Source organism: Fukomys damarensis, unplaced genomic scaffold (genome assembly GCF_012274545.1).
Source record: "Fukomys damarensis isolate Sample0158 unplaced genomic scaffold, DMR_v1.0_HiC HiC_scaffold_29, whole genome shotgun sequence".
NCBI lineage: Eukaryota > Metazoa > Chordata > Mammalia > Rodentia > Bathyergidae > Fukomys > Fukomys damarensis.
Genome location: NW_022900941.1, coordinates 32,784,763 through 32,800,054, shown reverse-complemented (window position 1 = coordinate 32,800,054; position 15,292 = coordinate 32,784,763). Strand labels below are relative to the sequence as shown.

Sequence of the window (15,292 nt, the reverse complement as noted above, 5' to 3'; positions counted from 1 at the left end):
AAAAAAAAAAAAAAAAAAAAAAAAAAAAAAAAAAATGGTAGAGTTACGTCTTGGGTGTAGGACTTCTGGACCCAGGTCCAGGGCTCTTAAATTAACAGCTATGGAACGCATGCAAGCTGGGTGAGTTGGCATGTGCCTATAATCTCAGTGTTCAGAAACTGAGATAGGATTGAGAGTTCAAAGCCCACCCAGGATACACAGGGAGTTCAAGGACAACCTGAACTTAGCAAAACTCTCTCAAACAAAAACAGGGAACAACAACAAACATAACCCCACTTGCTGTTAATTACCATATTTTGAGAAGAAAGGGAATAGGGCATCTGGGAAAAGTCTGTGCTTCCTTTAACCCAAGTTCATTGGCTCTGCATATCCCTTACCCTTAGTAGCTGTTCTGTTAAAGTATGTAGAAAATTGCTTTTGTTTTTCTTGAAGGTGTAGTGGAGGTGTAGCCACGCAAACAACTTGAGACCCATGTGATTATGTCTTTAACACAGTTCTATGAGCTAGAGAGAGGAACAGTTCTAACCAAGTCTAGACCCAGCTCATGGACCCGGGGTTGGGGTTGTCTGAGTTAACTCTGTTTCAAGAACCTTACTTCAAGGTGTTTTATATTATAGTCTTGGTTCAGTTTAGGGTAGCTGAACAAACATCTGTGAGATAACTTCTGTGTGCTGCAATTTTTGTAAGAATCAAAGGGTATGAAAATGACAAAGATATAACATACCTTTTCAAGGAGCTCCTGACCTAAGATTCAGGTGGGGTTAAGATGGAGCAGCACATCAATTAAGTAATGCATTACTTATTAAACTTCTTTAAGTGTAAATGAAGAAGTTTTACTCATTAGTCTGCATGCTGAATTTTTCTGTGATTGTTGCTTTTGGGTAATTTAAGAGTTTTGTTAAAGCATAGTACTTAATGGCTAAGTTTGCTTGGCATGGAGATCTTGGGTTGATAAGTTTTATTGTAATACTAAGTTATAGGAAATAAGTTCGGACTGTCTTTCCTCCAACATTTAGGAATATTTGCAATTCTGAATTTACTAAGTTCCCAAACTCATTAAAGGGAGGGGGAGTTGGTATTGTCTTTATTTTGTAGCCCCCTTTACTCAACTTTTTGGTTGTGAAAGTTAATACTGCACTGAAAGCTTTCTTGAAGATATTTATTAAGGACCTAAAGATAGCCCAGTTAATATATTTAAAAAGTTGCTAGGTGTGGTGGAACATGCTTATAATCCCAGCACTCAGAAGACTGAGGCAGGAAGATTGCCCTGAGTTTAAGGCCAGCGAGACCCTATCTCAAAAAAACAAAAAACAAAAAAATTTTAAAAGTTAATCATCATTACTCAATTTACTATCTTAATTGTCTGTCAGGTCCTGTATTTTACTTATCTTAGTTTTTCTTTTCTTTTCTTTTTTTTTTTTTTCTAGCAAAAATACAAAGAAGACTACGAAAATAAAGTCAAAGGCAAATGGAGTGAGACACCTTGTTTTGAAATTGCAACTGCCAGAATGAATGCTGACAACATCAGCACAGTGAGTAGGAAGCAATGGCCAGATGCCCGGGGAGGGGTCCTCTTTCCTGGATGACTGTAGCCACCCAGAGCATCTGAGGTGATGAGAAGCTTGATGCACTATTCCTGGTAAAGAAAGAAATTCCATAGGCCATCTTTCTTTTTGAAAAATACTGTTTTGACCAATTTTTATTTTTTTGATCTTAATGGTCACAGGAACAATATGGTGACAACCTCTTAATGATTGCAAAGTGCAATTAATGGGAGTTAAAGTGGGTCTTTTTAATTTATTATTTGTCTTGAGAACCAAACTGTACATTTGAAAAATGATTGATATAGCCAGCATCTTTTCACTGGAAATCAGAAACCTAATTATTCTTTTTCTCTTACTTTTCTGCTCCTGGATTTCAAGATCTCTTTTCTAGTGGTCAAGGAAGGCTTTCTAATTGTTCCTTCTGACTATTTAATGTTTCCAAATCTCTGTTAAATCGCTAGTCATGTTTGCAATGGTATTACAATCTTTCATTTTAATTTGATCTGCCTAAACCCAGTGAATGTGGCTTTGATATCTTCTCCAAATGTCCATTGTCCTCTGCATAAACCCTTGCAGTTTGTTTCCACAGAAGTACTCCAGTATATTTAATATCTTACAGAGGAAATATCAGGAAGATTTTGAGAACCTAAAAGACCAGATCTACTTCATGCAGACCGAAACACCGGAATATAAAATGAATAAACAAGCTGGGGTGGCAGCTAGCAAGGTACTAGGAACTGTCCAATTGATTTTGATGGTTTTAGTAGTGAATTGCTGAAAATCCTGGTTCTTGTATATAATAAAAAAAGAAGGGGAGTTGGTTTCAGTTGAGACCATTGAATCCTAGGCATTTTAAGAAAAGTAAAATGAAAACAACAAGAACAACAAAAGTACTTTGGAATTATAATAGTGCTACTTAGATTTCGGGGGGGAGTCCTAATTGAGTATAACAACCCTTAATTATTATCTACAATATTTCATGAAATAAAAATCCCATTGGTATGGAGAAGTAGAAAGACTGTAATCTAAGTTAGCGGGGTTTCTTCTACTAGGAAAGATGAAAGATGCCTTCTAAAAAAATACGTGCTCTCACACTCAGTGCTGCTGTTGTTTTTCTTTTCCTACTGATTGGTAAAAATTCTGCTCACAAAAAATGTAAATCCATATTTTCATATGCTCTATGAAATGGCTTTGGTAAGCAGTCTGATTCCTTGGCATTCTAAAGTAAGATGGTTCCTATGACGAACATAAACTTTGAAACCAAGAACACTTATTTCTGTTCCTTGACTTTGCCCGAGATTTGGCCTTGTCAGGGGAGAGAAGGCAGGAAGATTACATCACTGACAAGGCTGTTGTAATATCCAGGTACAAGACAGTGGTGATTTAGCTCTGGAGGTAGTGGAGTGAGTGATGAAAGTATTTTGGAAGTTGGTCTGACCTGATTTCCTAATGGATTGGACGTGGAAATAAGACAGAGGTTTGGGTGTTCAGCTGGATAGATGGTGTTCCCCTGTATCAAGATAGGGAGGACTATGGAAGGAGAGTTACGTATCTTGGAGGTGAAATAAGAACTCCTCTTTACACATGTTTGAGATTCCTTCTAGACATTCAAAAAGAAATGTCAAGTGGTCAGTGCAGGTGAGGCCTCAAAGGGTAGGTTGATGATGCTTCTAGTTTCTTTCCTTTAAATATGTGTTGGCAGATAGGCAGCTGGATTTTAAGAGCTGGATGAAAGTTCTATAGCACCAAGCCTCTGGGACATGATGTGCTGTCATTATTTGTGTATCTTTTCTTCTCCACTATTTATATATCTTTCTCCGAGGGCAGCGATCATGCGTTATTCTTAATTGTGCCTGTCCCATAGCCAGGCATGTAATCAATTCCCTGTAGAGACTTTTCAATGAATAAATGAATAAGAAGAAAAGATATCATGAAAATTTATACAATATTTCTGCTGCTGTTACTATGAGTATTTTTCTCATAAAATGTCAAGCTGCCATTTTCCTAAAGAGAAAATTGATTTGTGGAACTATGTCATTATAGTCATAATGGAAATGAGGACAAAAATAACCTGGTACTCTACCACTTTCTTTCATCCTACAGGTAAAATACAAGGAAGACTATGAAAAAAATAAAGGAAAAGCAGACTATAATGTACTTCCTGCTTCAGAGAACCCACTGCTCAGGCAGCTGAAGGCTGCAGGAAATGCCTTAAGTGATGTGAGTATATTCTTCTCAAAAAGTGTTTTCTAAACCTTAGCTGGAAGAGAGATGAAGTTTTTCTCCTTCTATAATGACTACATACATATATAACTTTGTAAATATTTTATGATTATGGAGCAGTAGTTTCATTGGAGCTACCTATGCATAGGAAGGCAGAGGGCCTCTGACTATGATAGGCTTGCGGATTTAGTTCCATGGGGAGGAAAAACCTTGTCTGTTTGTAAGCTCTGGGTATCTGGGCCTCTGAGTGGTGGTCAAAGAGCACATTGTACATGTGCTGCGATTCTGACCAAAGCAAATAGATCTTATCCCCAGACAACATCATTTGCAGACCATAGAACTTCAAAGATAGCTCCCTACATCTTTACAGGTAACTTTCTACTTGTGGAATGGCCAAGTTCCTGACTAAGCAATTTGATGTAAAATAGATTAGGAAAATAAGCCTTAGTGTGGCATTAAAAGACTAATGGCTCAAGACAAATGAGACTGTATAAACACACATGTATAGACGTGCACACACAGACTAGATATGTGATTACTTGAGGATTTTTCCTTATGGTTCAATTGTACTAAACTCTCTTAATAGTTGAAGACCTTGTAGTTTTCTGAGTGGGTTGGTGATCTTTTCTTTACCCTGCAATTAAGTCACCACTATAGGAAGTGTGGACATGTGATTTGGCTGTGGGTAGGTGATATAGCCTGTCAGCAGATTTAAGTGGATCTGTCTAAATAGCTCTGCTAGGAAATCAGTGCAAAGCATTTCTGCTTTCTAAATGAAGGGCATCTTTATCAAACGTATACAGTCCCAGGTTTTAATCTACTTTGTTGGTAAAAACAGGATTATAAACACTGAAAATCAGTGGAATCCTTTAAATTTTGAAAGCAACACAAAAAAGTGGCAGTGATCTGCTTTCTCAGCTGTACACATAAAGCTAATAATTGATTCTTGTTTTTCAAGCTAAAGATAAATCTTATCAGAGAAAAAGAGTTAACAATGACTCATGGTTTGAATTCTCACATAGGCCTTATTTTTAAAGAAAATTGTGTAACGGAAATCTCCCTGCCTTGGTACAAGGTAGAAGAGTGATTGGGCATTTCTCAATTTACATTGTTTCATGGTTTGATTTTAATCACACAAGCTGCTGTTTCTCCAGACTGCTTTGTTCGCAGTGGTCTTTGTGAGGGAAGTGTGTTTAGAGGGACAATAAAGCTGAGAAATACATGAGATTTTTCCAGTGAAGGGCTTGGTCAAAAGTGGCATATTGGCTTTTAAACTTTTTGAAAATGTTAAATACTTACACTTTATAATACTTGTTAATAGAAAAGGCTCACGATTCATGACACCCTATGTTTGAATGTCAGTTTTTAAGACAGTTGACAGGTAATATCTTTTCTTCTTCTTTTGTTTAGTGTTGGAAAAATACAACTGTTATAATCAGTGTGGGAGTGACAGGAATCTACTTTAACTGATTTTTCTTCTTTGACAGAAAATATACAAGGAAAACTATGAAAAGACAAAGGCAAAGAGCATAAATTACTGTGAGACCCCCAAATTTAAGCTGGATGCAGTTTTGCAGAACTTCAGTAGTGATGTAAGCAGTCCTGCCATCATTCTTTCTGTCAAAAAGAAAGACCTGTCATTTAATACATAATTTAATCAAACAATAAATGATTTTTTTGTCTTTCAGACCAAATATAAAGATTCCTACGTAAAGAATATTTTGGGACACTATGTAGGCAGTTTTGAAGATCCGTATCATTCACACTGCATGAGAGTCTCAGCTCAAAACAGTGATGTAAGTTCTGAGACAATTGTTTGACTTCCAAAATAACAGATTTGGGGGGCGTGAACGTAATGGTTGCAACCATACATTGGATATGTTTCTCCTCATAGAAAAACTACAAAGCAGAATATGAAGAGGACAGAGGCAAAGGCTTCTTCCCTCAGACCATAACTCGGGAATATGAAGCAATCAAGAAACTGGATCAGTGTAAAGATGTAAGTCTGTAATAATAACTTCAAATGTTGCTGCTCTCTGTAATGTCTAGTGGCCAAAATCTATTTAAAATTCTGATATTTTCAAATAAGTATAAGCAAGAAAATTATAAGAAACAAAATTTATTTTGTGGTAAATGTACTTGGCACCTCTATATTTCAAGAGCTGGTTCTAGCTTATTTTCTTAAAGAGTTACTGGAAATTTGAAGACATGGAAAATTTCTCATGTAGATATGAGAGCATATCTCATAGGTTTTTTATTTTTTATTTAAAAATCCATAGGTGTTTTATTAACTACCAGTTTCATTTCTTTGAGGGGGTTGTTGGTGTGCTTGCTTGGTTCAAAGGCCACTTTGGATTTGACAGGAACCATAAACCAAACTCCTTACTCTTCCTCAGCATACCTACAAAGTCCATCCAGATAAGACAAAATTCACTCAAGTGACCGACTCTCCCATTCTGGTACAAGCCCAAGTCAATTCCAAACAACTGAGCGATGTAAGTTTCTCAAAATATTCAGGGAATCAAATTTTGTTTCTTTTTTGTGGGGCTGGGATGGAATCCAGGACCTCCTGCTTGTTAGAAAAGTGTTCGATCACTGAGCTACTTCCCCAGCCCAAAACATCCAATTTTTTATTACATTTATAAAAAGATATGTAAAGTTTAGCAAGTTTAGCTTGTCTATTTTGTAATCACCTAAAATATTTTTCCATTTGGTTTCTTTGAATGTTATTAGGCAGGTAGCACTTTTGGGAAAAATTTTCTCTGATGGAAACTAAAATAGCTTAGAGCATTAAAAAGAATATGGGTTCTAGAATCAGACAAAACTTCCAGCTCTGTCATTTGTGACCAAATAGCCAGACGATTTAACCTCTCTATGCCTAGTATTTACTTTTCATAATTTGTGACTGTTTTGAAAATGAAGTGCAGGAGATGTGTGCATACCATACACCATGGCCCAGGTGAGATAGTCAACATATGAGATTTCTCTTTCCCCAAAAAGTTTTTGGAGAATAGAGACAATGGAACAAGTTCTTTCATATAAATTTTAAGTGTGAATTTCAAAAATTATATTGAGTGAAATAGATAAAAATAAAAACAAATTTATAGATTTATGGCCAGAAATGAAAGCTTCAATTAGAGCATCAACAACCTTGATGTGTGTGAGATAGCTATGGAAATGATTCACTAGTAGATTACCATTGACAGTGAAAAGAAAGGAAGGCTGTGCGTTGCAGCCTGTCAGGGCCAGCTGTAATGGAGATGAGAGAGCCACCTCATTCTGTTAGGGGCCTACCATCGTGACACATGTGTAACAGTTTTACAGGGTCCAGTACATAAGTTCAGTAGTGCAGGGTGTCCTACCTAATCTCTATTAATCTCTCTTTTGTTTGTTTTTGTTGCTGTTTGTTTGTTTTATTTCTTTGGTTTTCCGTGACAGGGTTTGGCTATGTAGTTTAGGCTGATATTGAACACACTGTGTGCCTAGGCTGGCCTCAAACTTGCAGCAGTCTTCCTGCCTTAGCCTCCCCAGTGCTGGGATTACAGTTGTGCACCACTGTGCCTGGCTTGAATTTCTTTTTTTTTGACCTTAGCAACTTTGTCAGTTACTTCACAAATATATACCACACAAGAGAAGTTTTTGTATTTTGGAAAATTTCTTCTTTTGAAATAATTGGTTTTCTTTCTCTGTGCCCTCTTCCTACATTTCCCTCTCTCTTCTAGCTAAATTACAAAGCCAAACATGAAAATGAAAAGTTCAAGTGCCATGTACCTCCTGATACTCCTGCCTTCATCCAGCACAAAGTTAATGCTTATAACCTGAGTGATGTAAGTTTCCTACACTCTGTACCATGTCATATAATGACTCATTGCAATTCAGTGTGCACTTAAATGTACAGATGAGAAGAACTGTTAACATGTGTGTCACATTCCTATGTCTCTGCCAGTGTAACATGGGGTTCACCTTATAAAACATTTGTAACAATCTTGTAAGTAGTTTCTTTACTTTAAACAATCTTAATATGTTTTCACTAACCCTCAAAATACCATCACTCATGTATGGTTAATAGCAGTTATATTTTTTTCAATGGGGTCTCTATGTTGCTCAAACTGATCATGAACTTCTGGGCTCAAGTAACGTACCCACTGCAGCCTCCAGAATCCTGGGACCACGTGCCACTGTACCAGCCCTCTTAACTGGAATTCTTTTTTTTTTTCTTTTTATTGAGTTTATTGGTACATTTTAGGTATACAGTACAGTTACATTCATTATTGGGATCTTGTACCTTTACGTGACAGGTCTTGGTTCTCATTTTTCCCCTTGTCCCTGCTTAATTGGAATTCTTAATGTTAGATCTTTTAGCCGTACTTTTATATAACCTATGCCATAATTCATTTTTTGGACCTAGTTATTTTTAGATATAATTTCACTCCATTTATTCCCCAGGCCTATAATATCCTTATTTCACACAAATTATGCTTACTTCCACATGTAAGAGGGCTTGCAGTAATGAGAATAGTTAAAGAGCAGAAGGTCAGGTGTCCCTGACCAACTTTGATTTTCCAAACTCAATTTTATAGAAAAAAATTTCTAGAAACATCACCCTTGGATATCTTAATTTCTTCAACAATTCTGTAAATGAATACTAAGACAATCTGACATCGCTGTGGATTATGATGTTTCAAGAAATAACCTTTGCAGAAGATTTAGAGATCAAATAAAAATGATGACTTTATGTCATTATAAGTAAATTAACTATAGAATATTTGTACTACTATATAAAACATATTTGGTGCTAGGAATCAAATATTAGAATGAAAACTAGAATTAAGTTAATTGATGAAAGATTGCAATGGAAAGTATAGAAGCTTTGGAGAATTAGAAGCTCTTGCTTAAGGAGAATAACCTAAAATATGCATAATTTCTAATATAATAAAGAGTCCATTTGTCCATACAGAGTTGTTCATAAAGTCTATAAGGCAAGATTACTATTTAGTCTTCAAGTGTGATAAATGAATATCGCTTTTGCTGATTCTCTTGCTGTAATTTTTCTTTCTAGAATGTTTATAAGCAAGACTGGGAGAAGAGCAAAGCTAAGAAGTTTGACATCAAAGTGGACGCCATTCCCCTGCTGGCAGCCAAGGCCAACAGCAAGAACATTAGCGATGTGAGCATGGCCCTTGGCTTCAGGCAGGGCAGCCTGGGGGGTTGCGTTTCCTGGCGAGTGGGGCTCGGCATGTGTGATGTCTTTGCAGGTGATGTACAAGAAAGACTATGAAAAGAACAAAGGGAAAATGATTGGTGCCCTCAGCATTAATGATGATCCCAAGATGCTGCACTCTTTGAAGACAGCCAAAAACCAGAGTGATGTGAGTGTTATGTAAATCACTCTTACTTCCAGATGTTGTCTGACATAACCTTGGACTGTCTATCAGCCCAGCTGAGTTCCCAGATGATAAATCAAAAGTGAAAGACCATATGATTAGAGAAGATGAAGTTTCTCATTCTTACTGATATGTCTGTATTTTGAGATGACAGTGAATTTTGCAAAAGTTTCCGCAATCTCCTTAATGTTGTTTTTTTCATTAGGAGGAGAAATATACTAACAATATTATCTTCCTTATTATTTTTCCTAAAAGTGGCTCTGTATGTTAATAGGTATGAATACGTGTGGTACATGTGCACATATGTGTTCATGTAATGCCCTGAATTGATTAAGGTAATTTGCAAAGATATATGAAGAAAACATTAAAAGCAAGAATCTGAGAAAATCAAGTTAAAGGCAAAAATGGTAGGAAAAACTAGACAAAGCATAGGCTCAAAATCAAAGTATTTTACTTTAAGTATTTAATAAAATATTGCTGTCATTTTGAAGACCATAAAACACTAAAAATAAAACTTCTTACTAACATTGCTTTTCTAATTCTTAGCAAGAAATTCTCCCTCTCTTCCATGATTTACAAGTATGCTTGTCTTCACTGAGTATATTTTTGATTTCTATATGAGAATATTAAAAGAAAATGTGAAGAAATATATGATATATATTAAAAATAAAAACTATATTTTCTTGTATTGCTGCTAAAAAGAAAAATATTAGATCTTAATTATTAAAAGCCAACTTCAGAGGGGTGATAAAATCTTAAGTGTTCAATCGATCACTTTTCTAGAACTGTGTCTAGGTAGTTAATCTAAGGTTTACCTTGTAATTTAAACCTTATTTTGCCCCGACTTTGTTTTGTGGTTTTTTGTGTGTGTGTTTTTGTTTTTGTTTTTGTTTTTGTACTGGGGATTGAACTCACGTCCTTGTGCTTGCAAGGCAGGTGGTGGAACCACTAAGCAAAATCCCTAGCCCCTGCATCAGCTTTATAAAAAATTAACTTTCCTCCAAACATGTTCAAATGGAACAGACCATTTTAAGACAGAAATTTGCTTGACTAGCAGTGTTGGTGTGCTTTAATTTATTTAGTCTGAGAAAAATTAGGCCAAGTAAAACAAATATACTTATGGTCAGTACAGCACATGAGCCTGAAGCTTATTTCTTCTGCTCTGGCATGGTAGAAAACAGAGGCAGAGAAAATACAAATATTGCTCCATTGGTTAAAGTACAGCAATGACATGAATGGCTTTTATTTCACGAGACATTTTTAAAAAATATTTTGTTTCCCTTTGACAGAGATTATACAAGGAAAACTATGAGAAGACAAAGGCAAAGAGCATGAATTACTGTGAGACCCCCAAATATCACCTTGACACCCTGCTGAAGAACTTCAGTGAGGTTCGGAAGTCCACAGTCACTTGAGGGAGGGGAGGCTTTCCTGTTGCTTTACAGATAACTTGAATTACGTATGTTTTCTTTCTCAGGCTAAATATAAAGATTCATATGTAAAGAACATTTTGGGACATCATGTAGGCAGCTTTGAGGACCCACATCAAACACACTGCATGAAAGTTTCTGCTCAAAATAGTGACGTAAGTTTGAAGACAGTTACTCATGCCTCAAAAACACACTTTCAGAATAATAGCAATCTTGATCTGTTTTTGTTCTTTCTCATTATAGAAAAGCTACAAAGCAGAATATGAAGAAGATAGAGGGAAATGCTATTTCCCTCAGACAATAACACAAGAATATGAAGCAATCAAGAAGCTAGACCAGTGTAAAGACGTAAGCCAGCTGCTCTGAATTCTTGAAATTGGGTTTGGTATTCTTGTGACATCAACTGGTAAATCTAGCAGGAGTTTACAATGCTAAATTAGGATCTAATGGTTAGCAAATGTTAAACTTTAAGTTTTGCTGTTTGGGTAGAATTGAGGAACACAAAATTTGTTATGAAGAAATCTCTTAATTATGAAATAATTTTGAGTCTTACAAATCTCTGCTTTCATTAGTTTATATATACATGAAATCAGGGCAAAAGGGGGACATGTAGATTTGTGAGAGGTGGGTTTTCATCATTCAGCACATTTATAGGAGGTGATAGCATGTGCCAGGCTCTGTTCTTGGTGCTGGGAAAGAATAGGGAACCAGCTAAGCTGCCCTCCTGGAGCTTCCATTGGCATGGAAGTGACAAAATAAACAAAGGAAGAAAGTACAGAAATAAGAAAGAAAGCACAATGATAATAAAATTAAAATAGAGCCGTGATACAAAATTAAAATAGGATGATGTGAGAGAGACTGCTTGGGTACTTTAAATTGGGAGAACAATAAAAGTCAGACAGGAATGTCCAGCCATGCTGAGCATAGGGAGTATACAGGACAGACAGCCTAAGGAGAGAAGGAGGAATTGAAAGAATGAGGTAGCTGAGATATACTGGGGGGAGAGTAATAAGAGGTAAAATGGTGGAGATAAAGGAGGGTGGATTCTGCAGGATGTACAAACAAAGGCACAGTTTCAGTTGAATATCAAGTACAGTGGGGAGCCTTAGTAGGGCTCCAGCACTGGGAAGATGAACCTAGTGGCTGAGTTGCAGTAGAAAAACCAGACATGAGTTCAGGAAAAAAAGGAAGGAGAAAGGAAAGAGCTAAAAGCGTATCAATCAAATTTTCTGGAGCAAAACATGCTCTATTTTGGCTGGAACCTTTTTATACATTATTGTACATATAAAGATACACTAAAATTTCACTTAAGGGTATCTTCTTTTCTAGCATACCTACAAAGTTCACCCGGATAAGACTAAATTCACAGCGGTCACTGATTCTCCTGTACTTTTGCAAGCACAGCTCAATACCAAGCAGCTCAGTGATGTAAGTGCCTTGATTTATGTAAATGTAGGTGGCCTGGAGTGTGTGGCTTATTTAAAATGTCAGCATTTACATGCTTAATCTTCATGGACTCATCTTCTATCCCTGTAAGGTCATTTTTCAGAATTTGTCTAATAAAATGCAAATGAAGCCACTAGATTGAATTGTAGCCTGAAGAAACCTGTTTTAGATAACAGCAACAATAACTCACTGATTTTTTTAATAGGTAGACCTTAATAGGATCTGTCACATGCACACTAAAACTTTACATCAATTTCAACAGCACCAACAAAGGCGTTCATTCAGGCAGGTAGCAAGGCAAACATTCCTACTGTTGAGTTTGCTAAAAAAAGACTTTACAAAAAGAAAGAGAGCACACTAACAACAAATAATTTGGACAGCAGTAAGGAAACAGAGAAAGATGCTGCAGAATTGAAATGGGATAGCACTGGAGAGTGCCAGGATGGGCATTTTACATGAGTGGTCAAGGAAAGTCAAAGGCAGAAATGTTCCAACCATGCCAGGGTCACAGAAGAGCAGTGAGCTTCTCAGATGTTCACATTCACATTCACGTGATTACCTGGTGACCCTGTTGCAATGTGAATTGTGATGCTGAAGGTCTGGGGAACCCTATATTCTGATTGTCTAATAAGCTGCCAGGTGCTACTGCGATTGCTTTTATTGATAGGCCACAAACTAAGCAGCAAAGTGCTAGTGTAGCTCAAGTCCTGAAGTATAGTACACCCTCTCAAGACAGGAAAAGGAAAGACACAGTTCATCCTACTATGAAATCTGTTTTAGTCCCATAAATTAGCTCATATATAATCAGATAAGAGGCGAATAGCATCAATGTCACTTAGAAGTCACACAAGTTCGTATACAACTTTTCCTAGTGTATTTTGTGAGGCAGGGGGCGGAACCACTGAGCTAAATCCCCAGCCCGCCTAGCATATTTTGTGATCCAATGAAGAACAGCTAGGCATTAGCTACATTGACCAAGGAGATCTAAGCCAATTGCAGATGAATACCATGCTATACATGCTGTCCAGTCACCAACACTTTTCTTACTGGATTGGTTATACCACACGCCCTGTATCGGAGGTACTTATTGCACAATTCTCCTCAAGTTTTGGGACAATTCCCTTTAGCTCCAAAATTCATTAACCTAATTCCTCTTCACACTTCCTTCATCATCTTTTAAAGTCCTGTGTTTAATATTTTTAATTAGAATTTTTAAGAATGTTAATATTGAGACTTATGATTGATTTTATTACTGCTCTGATTGCAGAATTTCTCACATAAACTCAAAGAAATACTTATCCTGACCTGTTTGGATATCTGTCTTAGTCCATTTTCTGTTGCATTAACAAAATGCCTGGGTCCAAGTAATTTATAAAAAATAGAGGTTTATTTAGCTCATGGTTCTGGAGGCTGGGAAGTCCAAACGCTTGTTGCCAACATCTGGTGAGGTTATATTTTCATTGCAACATTACATGGTAGCGGACATCACATGGCTAGACAGAGATTGAGCTAGATAGAGAGCTGAGTTTTATAACAAAACCACTCATTAATCCATTATTTAGCCTATTTATCAGGACAGAGCCCTGTGACCAATCTCTTTCTATAGGTCCCACCTCTCACATACTGTTGACACCTGCTATTAGGGGCTGAGTTTTCAACACATGAAACTTAAGGGATACATCTTGTCCACAACAATATCCTCTATTGTTTTTCAGCTGAATTACAAAGCAAAACATGAAAGTGAGAAGTTCAAGTGCAACGTGCCTGTGGATGCTCCACAGTTCATCCAACACAGAGTCAATGCCTATAACCTGAGTGACGTAAGTACCAAAGCCAGTGCAGCCTGTTCAAGGTGCAAGAAAAGAGGAAATGCTCTGGGTATTTCTTTAGAAAGGAGTTGTGTAAGTAAAGAACTATTGAGATTTTACCAGTGTGAAAGTAGAGCTTTTAAGACCCGCTTGCTTTTAAGACCTGCTCAGCTCTCAATTTCATTTTCCATAACTTCTCTTCATTCTTTCATGTAACTTTCCGAAAATCTCCAGAGGTTTTCAAAGTCTCTCCCATGTAAACGTCACATTTTTACCTTGTCTAAGTGGTTGCCATTTTATGTTTTCTTTATATATCAGATAACAGTGCTTAGAAGACTCCCAGAACATTAAAAAGAGTATATGGTACTTGTTTAGTGGTGATACGGAGGAAAAAATTGGATGACAGATAAATCAATAGTTCCACTAGCCTTTGGTGAAATACATTTATAGGTGAAATAAGTCTGTAGATGTGTACTTTTTGTGGGGTTTTTTTGTTTGTTTACTCCATAAATCTGTGTTCAAGGTTTCTGTAATTATTTTGCTGCAATTTTTCTTTCTAGAATGTTTATAAGCAAGACTGGGAGAAGAGCAAAGCTAAGAAGTTTGACATCAAAGTGGACGCCATTCCCCTGCTGGCAGCCAAGGCCAACAGCAAGAACATTAGCGATGTGAGCATGGCCCTTGGCTTCAGGCAGGGCAGCCTGGGGGGTTGCGTTTCCTGGCGAGTGGGGCTCGGCATGTGTGATGTCTTTGCAGGTGATGTACAAGAAAGAATATGAAAAGAACAAAGGGAAAATGATTGGTGCCCTCAGCATTAATGATGATCCCAAGATGCTGCACTCTTTGAAGACAGCCAAAAACCAGAGTGATGTGAGTGTTCGTCTTATTTTCGCAATGGCGTCCCTGGTAACGTGCTGGCTGAGAGTGGCATGTAAAAGGATTTCTTACCCATGGGCTCTCTATATTCACAGAAACTGTTGGAAAGAGGCTTAGAAGTAGAATGATTTGCCAGACCCTTTCACATCTCACATTTGAGGAAAAAAATTATTGATTGATACTTTTATATCCATTGTGCTCTGAAAAGTGCATACATTAATATTTAAAAGAATACCAATTATAGCTCTCAAAATCTCTTGGAAAATAACACTATCTTCTCATTGAAAATAGCATTTAAAATTATTCTAAAACTGTTTTTACTTTAGAAGAAAATCAAGAATTATAAATGTAAAATCTGCGTATAGCTGTCATTTTTTTTAACTTTAGTAATTAGTATTTGAATAAACCTAAGAAAGATACTTCATTAATTATAGGTCCCTTGGGAATATAATAAAAAAATTGGACTACCTATCTAGAAAAAAAGAAAATTTTCTTTTCCTGATCTTTGCCTGAATTTCAGGGAATTCATGGATTTTGTTTTTTTTTTTTAGGGTGTTTTTTTTTTTTTTTTTTTTCTGGGG

General features: G+C 36.7%; 1 protein-coding gene across 2 annotated transcripts in view; it reads left to right on the top strand.

Annotated features, from left to right (window-relative positions):
* The window catches only part of Neb (nebulin), a 224,331-nt gene that overhangs the window by 29,989 nt on the left and 179,050 nt on the right, over positions 1–15,292 (top strand). For both annotated transcript variants that reach the window (XM_033757144.1, XM_033757143.1), the window contains 17 exons: positions 1,428–1,532; positions 2,164–2,271; positions 3,648–3,764; positions 5,255–5,359; positions 5,456–5,563; positions 5,662–5,766; positions 6,164–6,262; positions 7,490–7,594; positions 8,827–8,934; positions 9,023–9,136; positions 10,441–10,542; positions 10,629–10,736; positions 10,825–10,929; positions 11,911–12,009; positions 13,743–13,847; positions 14,396–14,503; positions 14,592–14,705. In XM_033757144.1, the coding sequence (XP_033613035.1) occupies positions 1,428–1,532; positions 2,164–2,271; positions 3,648–3,764; positions 5,255–5,359; positions 5,456–5,563; positions 5,662–5,766; positions 6,164–6,262; positions 7,490–7,594; positions 8,827–8,934; positions 9,023–9,136; positions 10,441–10,542; positions 10,629–10,736; positions 10,825–10,929; positions 11,911–12,009; positions 13,743–13,847; positions 14,396–14,503; positions 14,592–14,705 (1,815 nt within the window). The remainder of the gene's footprint in view (positions 1–1,427; positions 1,533–2,163; positions 2,272–3,647; positions 3,765–5,254; positions 5,360–5,455; positions 5,564–5,661; positions 5,767–6,163; positions 6,263–7,489; positions 7,595–8,826; positions 8,935–9,022; positions 9,137–10,440; positions 10,543–10,628; positions 10,737–10,824; positions 10,930–11,910; positions 12,010–13,742; positions 13,848–14,395; positions 14,504–14,591; positions 14,706–15,292) is intronic.